Source organism: Anas platyrhynchos, chromosome 1 (assembly GCF_047663525.1).
Source record: "Anas platyrhynchos isolate ZD024472 breed Pekin duck chromosome 1, IASCAAS_PekinDuck_T2T, whole genome shotgun sequence".
Classification (NCBI taxonomy): Eukaryota; Metazoa; Chordata; class Aves; order Anseriformes; family Anatidae; genus Anas; species Anas platyrhynchos.
Genome location: NC_092587.1, coordinates 185,426,604 through 185,435,992, shown reverse-complemented (window position 1 = coordinate 185,435,992; position 9,389 = coordinate 185,426,604). Strand labels below are relative to the sequence as shown.

Sequence of the window (9,389 nt, the reverse complement as noted above, 5' to 3'; positions counted from 1 at the left end):
TCAATCCTGACTATGCATGTATAACACAAAACACTGTGCAATATATGTGAAATAGTCAATACTTTTTGTATTAATTTAATATGGAGTCATTATCCCTTAAATTGCAGCTTCTAGAGGTTTTATTACATGGAGACTAAAGCTGTGGTAAGTTCGATTGGTGCTCTTACCTATTCTACAGTCTGTCTTTGGTAAAGTGCATCAATGGATGCAGAATATCCTACAGCAGTAGGTAATGCCGTTAGGTTCTGTGTACAAAGGAAAATTCATCTCTGCTTCCTTCCAGCACTTCTGTATTGTTATATCTACGGTGTGGCTTAGAGTTACCCTCAGGTCCTAAAATGATATATGGCAGAGAGCTCTTGATGGAACACCTCAGTGGAGGCAGCTTCTCCAGGTTGTGCCATCTTGGCTGGGGATTTGGGTCTCAGGTGGGTCTGTGAAGAAGAGAACATCTACCAGGTCTGAGTTGCAAGCTTGTGTCATAGTTGGTTTGGAACAGGCTTTATTCATGAAACCTGGCTTTGTTTGCTGTCCTTCCGTCTCTACCAGATCTAGCTGCAGGACTGACCAGAAGGTGAGTAGTTCAGTGGATATTTGGGAATGGCAATCTTTAATTACCCTACCATGAAACCTTGGCTCTCCTAGAGGCAGAGTTGATTTTTTTTTTTTTGTTGCCTCCAGACAGTAGTAAACATTTCTTAAATATGATGGATTTAGTGGATTTCACTCTCACAAGGAGCAGCACTACTGTCTGTCACTGTATCCCCTTTGTTCAAGAAGTGTGCCTTCAGTGCAATTATTCCGCATTCTTGTTTGCTCACAACTGGTATGTTTGATGCATGAGTGCTGTCCAGAGCTGAATTGTCTGTTGCAGTAACCTTTGATACTGGATTAACTAATTGGGCAGAACTGTGCACATTCCTTGAAAAAGCAAACTTTATTGTATGAGTTTAGTAGTCAAATGCATTATATGAAGACAGAAAATGCAAGATAAAAGGAGTTATTCACATCCAAAGAAACTTAGGGGATTCATATAAAAGTAATCTTTGTAGTCCAGTTTTCTTAAATATTATGCACAAAAAGCATATTTATATATTTACATTGTGCAAACACTTCCTTTCAGAGATGCATTATCCCATAATGACTATTGCTGAAATGGAACTAGGAAACAGTTCTCTCCAATTCCATTTGTTTTGATCAAAATCAAATATACTTTGCCAGCAAGAGACAGTGCAATATGGTGTATTTAAAACTGATGATCTCTTGGGAAGGAAGATCTAGAATTGATATTTAGCTTAGAAGTGGCAGTACATATTTCTTTTACTTGCATATACAAGATCATTTTTCTTTGTAAATATGCAAAAGCTCATTTCCCTCTGTCTGTTAGTGGGTTAAATTCACAGTTCCTAAACTGAGTTTTAAGAGGTCAATCCATATATGTAGCATTTTAATATATATATTTATAGGGGACCACAAAAAACAGATTGGGCAGTAGTTGATTCAGAAGACATCAGAACTATTGTGTTAAATGGCCAAATCCTCCTTAATATTGTATTTAAAGATGAAAGGGGATAATGCATCCCCCCCACATCTCGAACAGAGAGCATTCATGTCCTTTCTGAGATGCTATACAGAAGTCTGTTGCAAATCATTGATGCATTTTTACTCCTGTACATACATACTGTTAACTAACCTAGAAGTTCAACTGTCTTCATAGAAAAGCTGCCCAAACTTTCCAAAGAGATTGCCGTGCTATTTCTAAGTATTCCCTTCACGCTCTCTATTAATCAATACTTTGTTGAAAATATATGCAGTTTAATAGCCGTACTGTCCTTTCGGACAGATTCCCATAAATAGAATATAATCAGTGCAGTGTTAGAAAGTCCACTAAGTTTCATGGACGGAGCTTGGCTTTAACATATCTAGCTTGTTTGTTTCCAGTGTGTGTATGTTGGCGTATTGACAAAGTGCAAATCTTCAAGACTGTTGACCTGATTGCAGCAGCCTTGACCAAAGGGAATTGATCTGCATTCCCTGTTCTGGCAGCACCGACTCTGACCTGAGTTCTTTTGTTTTCTTGCAAGTTGTGTTTTGCAATATGTTCTTGAAACTCTTGCCTCACAGAACTCCCTGCGTCTTTTGTCATCCAAAGCAGTAAGACCTGTGTAGTGCCTCATCCCTGACTAGCCTTCCACCAAGTTTCTCAAAGTGTTTTCACTAAAAACTGTACAGGGTGGTCTGTTCTGTTGTTTTTCCTCTTCTCAGAACCTCCTTCATTTTTCAGCACTACGCAGGTAGCCTCACCGCAGGCCCAAGCAATACAGCACCCATTCCAAGGTGCCTAACGCTGTGGGCTCATCCCTGCTGCCTCTCCTGACCAGGACCCCAGTGCTGTGTGCCAGAGTCTGGGTTAGTGCAGCATCACCTACCATCCTGCTGCCAGGGACCGAATGGTGAACTGTTTTTTTTTTTTTTTTTTTCGGTAATGATGACAATTATGGTTTTCAGAAGCACTGGGCAATTTTACTGACAGCTTCTGGAGTTCAGCATTGGGAAAGTCAAGGCCTAAGCATTAGTATTCTGCTATGTTTTGTATATGCTTCTTGCAGTCTGTAGAAATGCAGATCATTGAGATTAAGCCAACGATAACTTCTTAAACTTCAGGATAACTTTTTAAACTGACATTGTTTTTAGAAAAACCTGTTTGCATTAGATGCATATTAAATCCTGACCCAGGTGACTTAAACAGGTGGCTGAGAGTAATGGACCACCGAGTTGTAGTCAGGAGGGGGAGAGTGGCACGCTTTCATTTTCTCCAGCACTGCGTTGCTGTAAGTGTATCTTCGCTTGGGGTCACTGAGTTGGTCACAACTGAAACTGCAGAAGCTTCTTGGCTTTGTCATTCCAGAAAGCACCGACTCCTTGCTCCTGCTGGCACCTTTCACACTGAAATAGAGCAGCATCACTGTTAGCATATTTAACATGTGCTGATGTTTTGTTTTCATGATTTGAGCAAACCACATCACAAGTAGCAGCTTTGTTTATTCTCAGATGAGGGAAGGAAACAGCATTGATGCAGATGAGATTGCTCAATGGAAGAGCAGAACGGAGCACTGAAAGAGCCCTGTGTCCCCCTTGAGTCTCCCTCTGAGCAGAAATGCTGTGACTGAACATCCTTAATAAAGTGACTGTGGTCATTGTATTACAGACTTGGTGCTCACGGGGGAATATCTGAGCACTCAGCCTAACCTTTAGTGTTCATTTGTGGCTGGTGCTGGGGGGTGAAGCTTCACTGCAGGGCTGAGTAGCGTGGAGTGTCCGACATCTGCCCTGCTGCTGGGCTGTGGGTCCCGGAGGGGTCTCCGTACTTAAATGTTCTCTGTAAGGGAACTGGGGGTGTTTGACCAGGAGGAGCAAAGTAATGAAAGGTCTCAAGCCATGTGGTAAAAGCAGAAAGCTACTAACGTAGAGTTATCAAGAGCCTAATGCTGCGATGAATTTTTGAGACAAGTGACCAGTGCTTCTGAGGAAGGGCAAAAGATGTGGGTATCTCCTATCTTAGCCTGCTCTCAGCAGCAGCCATTAGCTGCTGTTTTTAATTAGTGCTCCTGTCCCACAGAGGACCAGTTATCCTGTAAGCTGTCTTTTATAAATGCCTTTTTTTTTTGTTAACAGTGGTGATGGTGTTAAATGTCTTCTCAGCTTAGCCACTCCTTAAGACACTGTTTTGCAACACATTCTCACCCATATTCTAAGAGTGCAGTGCTTAAAAGGGCTCTTTCAAATAACGAAGACAGGTAAGGCACAGACAATTCTCATACCATTGAGCTTAGACACTGAAGCCTTAGCTGCAGACATATGGTAAGACAGACAGTTTCCATCATTGGTTAAATGTGAAATCCCTAATCCCAAATTAAACCTGTGTTGGACTACAGTACCTAAAATAAGGTTCCCTTTGTGTTTATAAGTTCCTGGACACTCCGGTCCTCTCCCTTTGTAAGGTCAGGAACATTGGCAGTCTTGAATTCCAGAGAACACAGTCAGAACATCTGGTGAGACTTTGCGAGCCCAGGATTTGGCTTTTAATTTTAATTTGCACTGTTTGATCTTTAAATGAAGTACAGAGCTAGTAGCTCAGCACAGATTAGGAAAATGGAGAAGTAGCACTTTCTCTTAGATTTCATGCTTTCTTGAATCTTGAACTCACAAGCCTTTGTGCTTTGTAAGCAATGAGGTTTCTGCCTACTGTAGGAAACTGGAGGGCCCTCCCAAGCAGACCACCCCATTACATTTGTCTGTAGATGGATGGGGTTCATGAGGAGGAGCCCTCATGATGAGGGTTGCGGATGCATCCCATATTTCTGTATTTAATCTGTTGGCAGATGGCAAGTAGTTGCCTTGGGATAAATTCCGTAACTGCGTGACAAGGTTAGTCACAGCCTCAATGGACGTTTTAAAATGGTTTTATAAAGAAATGCTTCCATGATTTACATTGCAGTTGTTGAGTCTTAGGGAGCGGTGGGCTGGCAGAAGTGCAACATGCACGCTAAGTTATGAGCCTTAAAGTCATCAAGCTTTGATCCTTTTATTTCTCACCAGGCTTTTGCACCATGAGAATATGAGTCTTCTTGCAGCCATGGACCATAACATTTTGTCATTGTAGACCTAGTATACTTGGAAATACTAATGCTTTAATAAACAATACCTCATATCTCAAGGTCAGCTAAAAGGCCTGAGGCAGTATCATGTTATGGAGCTAGAGTAAAGCTTCAGCACTAGACTTGGCTTCTCCTCAGGCTAATTAACAAACCTCTGCCAGTAGAGCTGCAGCTATTCATTTCACCATGAGTGCACTGGTGTACCTGGGCACACGCTCCCACAGGCAGTGCTCAGAGAGCCTGCAGGGTTTGGCATCTGTGGCCAGGCTTCTTTAGCTGTGGACTGTTTTATTTCCACTCTGTAAATTGGAAGGTTTCTACTTGGGTTTTAGTTGGGATTATTTGCTAGAGGGAATTGCTGCTGCTTCCCTGACAGTCTGCATTTAGAAATTTGCTGAGGAGGGAGGTTGGCTGTGGTTTTTGAGATGCGTGTTCCAGCCCAAGGATTTCGGCTTAACATGGGTTGGGCTTTTTCTCCAATACCAGAAAGCTAAATAAGAGATGCTACTGGGATCCCAACCGCTTGCAAAGTCAAAGAGCAATCTTATGAGCTTTCTTTGTCCCCAAACCTTTCCATTGAGATCACATCACTTGAAGCTTTACAATTAGGAAAGATTTCTCTCTTAATGCTGTTCCCATTAATACCTTTTTTCATCTCAATAGCAATAACAAGTCCAAGGCATGCCACCATGTCATTAGTTACTCTGTCTGCCACTTGGGCCTGGGGGGCTCATCAGGGCTCAGGGGGATGCTTGTTTCCTGTAGTGGGATGGGGGTAAAACCAACGGGGAGCTTTGCATGCTGATACCTTCCCCTACACAGTGTTAGAAGCAGGAGGAAGGGGACTGGCCTGGGTCAGCTGAACCTCTGTGCTGGCCCCAGGGGCCTGCCTCTGGTTGCTCACACTGAGGTTACACTTTGAGAGTCAAGAGCATAGAGGCAACTGATGAGTTTCCTGTGAAACAAGCCCTGTGTGCACTTCAGGGGACAGCTCAGTCCCATGCCTGTGTCCACGAAGAAGCACAGGTAAGACACAACAGCTCTGGCTCCCTCCACCCTACTCAGTACTTCAGTGCTGTCACATCAGGATTGGCCCTGCCACTTGGTCCTCTGACACTGCACTCCAGGGTGTGCAAACACATTTGGGCTGTTATCAAAACACCACCCTATCTGCCTGGCTTGCATGCTATTTCAGGCACCTCAAACTGAGAAAAAAAACAAAAACAAACATGCAGATCCTAATTTCTCTGTCCTGAGAAGCACGGCAGTCAACAGGGAAATGCAGGGCTTGGTGCTACCCCCCTGTGAGCCTGGACAACCTGCTCCCAGCTCACCTGCTCTGGGACAGCAAGGGCACAGCCACTCCTGAGAGTGCATTTGTCTGCATCTGTGTCCTAAACACAAGTGCTGAGGTTGATGGAGTGTGACAGTGAGCACTTTGGAGTGGCCAGGCATTGCAGTGAATGTGTTAGCTGATGCTAAGAAGGCTGACTCCTTCCTCATCCTGGCACTGGCTGCTCTGACCATGAGCCACTACTGACTCTATTTTAGGGTTATTCTTCTAATAATCCAGTGACCTGAGCTGGAGAAGAGGACAGGACCACAGCGTGGGATGCTTGGGATGCAAGGGAAGAGGTAGGACTGTGCAGTGGGTTAGATCAGCTTACATATGTAAAACTCCTCTAGGCTCTACCTTGTCTAGTGCCCAGGGGGTATTTATTTGCTGCTCCAGCTTAGCCTAATTAAAGGATGCTTAGCTAGGAAGCTGAAACTTTTAGGAATGCGTGCGCACCAAAGGGTTACTGATATGTGAAAGCTTTTTGGCTGTAACACTACAGCAATGCTTGTTTAGCTTGCAAGCCCGATGACCTTGTGTGTTCTCAGCCAACTGCTCTGTTTCCCTGAGGATTTACATTCTAGCAGCCACTGCTGAGTTCATTTTTTTTCCCCCCACCCAAGCATTCCTTTTCCTTATGCAGCTGAAAAATCTCCTGAAAGCCCTTCCAGGGTGATGCTGGGGGCATGCTTCATGCCTTCTGTGCCACACAAAGAAAAAGGCGTTTTGCGTGTTTCACGGGGGGAGGTCACCATATTGTCCCTGCGGCTGACAGCAGCCTTCACCCTTACATTTACATTGCAGTTACAGAGAGAAAAAAAGTGGGTTAAACCACTTCAGGACAACATTGCAACCTCTGGAGGCTTGTAACACCTGTGTGTGTTCTTAGCTTGAGAATACTCAGCTCCTCCAAGGAATGTATGGAGAATATCTCAAGAAAATCAGAGCACGAGGCGTTCTCCTGTGCTTTGTTGGGGAGGCTCATGTTGTCCTGTCCTTGCCCTGCACCAGCACTGCTGCCAGCAGCACATGTCCCTGTCGCACTGCGTATTTTGGCCATGTGAGCAGGCCCGTATGCATGTTCTCACATGTGTGGCTCTCTGTGTGTAACCAGCACCCTCTTAGTCACTGGAATTTTTCTCGAAGCGAGGCCTCCCCGCCTTGACGGCACGTTTCAGCCATCCACAATTGTTCACTGAGACAATAGAGTGCTGCCCGGCCGGTGACAGGCTTGGAACAGCAAAGATGGCCTTGACCTAATGCCAGCCTGAGAGGAGCGGTGGGATGGAGCTGGGCTGCCCCTGGCCTGGCCACGAGCTCAGTCAGGCCCTGGTGCTGCTGGCTTCGTGAGGCCTGGGAGCTGAGACACCACTAGCACCAAGAAAATAAACATTTCCCGCTTGCAGAGATCCTGCAGCACGTTTCTTAGTGCAGTCCTAGCTCCCTGCGTGGGTAGCTGTCAGGAATTAGGTGGAGGAAGGTGGCCGATATATTCAAGTGCTTAAAGGCAGGAAGAGAAATGAGGCCCTCACATCCATCTATTGTAAAGTTGCCACTTCAGCATCCTGAGCCCATGGGTGTTAAATGGGCTGTGCTCAGCTGAGTCATGGAAAAGGAGGGCAACAACAAGCGCTGGGAGCCTTGTTCCAGTTGGGGTGCCCTTGGGGACACGCAGAATGACCGTAAAGCCTCCACAGCCACACATGCCTCCTCCTCCTCACCAAGGGCTGCTTTCCTTCAGCCTCCTGCCTCTGCCTCGGCTCCCTGGCACTCGCCTGCCCAGCCTGGCATGAAGGTGATCAAAAGAGCCCTAATAAACCCTAGAGGTGATGGGCATCGAAGAGGCTGAGGGTTATTTCTTTTCTCTGAGGCGTATGGAGAGTGGTGGGAGCTGCTTGACTCCTGACTTACTGGGCACAGGAGTCTCACATCAAACTCAACTACCTGAGCAGGGTTTGGACTAGATGACCTCCAGAGGTCCCTTCCAACCTCAACCATCCTGTGATGAAGACATCTCAGCAAGAGCCTTTAAAGGCCTGGGGGCACCTCTTCTGTTTTTGTTAGGCCCGATTCAGTACAAGGACCCCGAGTCCTCCTTTGCCTTCTAACATGGAGGAGGAGAAGGGAACATAAAATACAGACCCAAAGAGCGTCTGCTTCTGCTTGCTGCCTGTCCAGGTGAAGCGTTTCAGCTCTTCTGAGGGCAGCACCATCCCGCTGTCTGCTTGGTAGTCCTTGGAAAAAACAGAAACGCAGCCCTGTTAGGTGCTAGTTGTACACAGCTACTTCTAGAGACTTGATTCCTATTCATGAGTTTTTCTGGCTGTTTTTCCAAACTGTCCTTGTTTTGGATTGCAGCAAACACATGCCATTAGTGCAGATAACAAGTGTTAAAAGAAAGGTGCTTATAAGCAAGGGGAGGGCCTGGCCAGCCACCAGGTCAGCCTTGAGACCACCACCGTGCCTTTCTCACCTCCCACCTTGCAGTGTGCATAACTGCTTGTCTGGATTGCTGCAAACACAGCTGATCTTGCACCTCACATCAGGAGAGGCTGCAAAGCAGTAAAACCCCTTCTTGATTCTCTTCGTGTAAATCTGTCACACAAAAATAAATACACAAACAAATAATCAATTGCCTATCACTTGGCCAAGAGTCACTTACATTGAATGCAAGTGTTTCCTTGATGGGAAGCTCTTCAAATGTCTTTATACGCTGGGGTGGTTTTATTTTGAAGGTGTTTATATATCTGTTGAACAAAAAGAGGAAGACAACCTTTGGCGAGAGCATGAAGTGCACGACCAGGAAGTGCTGGTTATTTCTGTATTTCTTTGCTTAACAGCCACCGAGGTATTTTTGTCAATGGGGCTTATTGGCCAGAGCCCACCCCAACCTCCCTCCCCAAGCCCAGGACCACACCGTCTGGCCCTGATAGCAGCACTGCTGGGAAGCTCAGCTGCTGTGCCTGGGGGTTTTCTTCCACCCAAGCCCAAACCAGGCTCTGGAGCATGCTGCAACACCCACCAAACCAACCCAAACAAACCTAATCCTGCTTATCTCACCTGACGTTTTCAGTGCTTCTGCAATTTGGGCTCGTTACAGGAAACTTCTCATTGCACAAAGGGTCAGTTGCAGGGGGAAACCCACTGTTGGTCGTAAATATGGCATCGAGGGGTATGTAGTCCTTGCCCTCCTAAAAGCAGGGAGGAAATCACAGTGTTACTCCCAAGATCACAGGATGGCTGGCAGCTCACGGTCCTTCCAGTCATACCTGTTGCACGTTTGCCTGCAGCAGGTCGCCCAGCCTCTTCACCAGCTCGGAGAACCTCGGCCTCTCGTTGGGGTTGCTCCTCCAGCAGTCCATCATGATTTGGTAGCTGTGAAGACAAGGGCAAAA

At 45.9% G+C, this 9,389-nt stretch overlaps 1 protein-coding gene across 1 annotated transcript in view; it reads right to left on the bottom strand.

The window, feature by feature from the left end:
• Positions 1-918: 918 nt before the first annotated feature.
• The window catches only part of FLT1 (fms related receptor tyrosine kinase 1), a 108,187-nt gene continuing 99,716 nt past the window's right edge, over positions 919-9,389 (bottom strand). Inside the window, exons 26-30 of the mRNA XM_027469712.3 lie at positions 9,264-9,369; positions 9,055-9,185; positions 8,657-8,741; positions 8,137-8,228; positions 919-2,946 (exon numbers count right to left, since the gene is read on the bottom strand). Coding sequence (XP_027325513.3) covers positions 2,742-2,946; positions 8,137-8,228; positions 8,657-8,741; positions 9,055-9,185; positions 9,264-9,369 — 619 coding nt within the window. The 3' untranslated portion in view covers positions 919-2,741. The remainder of the gene's footprint in view (positions 2,947-8,136; positions 8,229-8,656; positions 8,742-9,054; positions 9,186-9,263; positions 9,370-9,389) is intronic.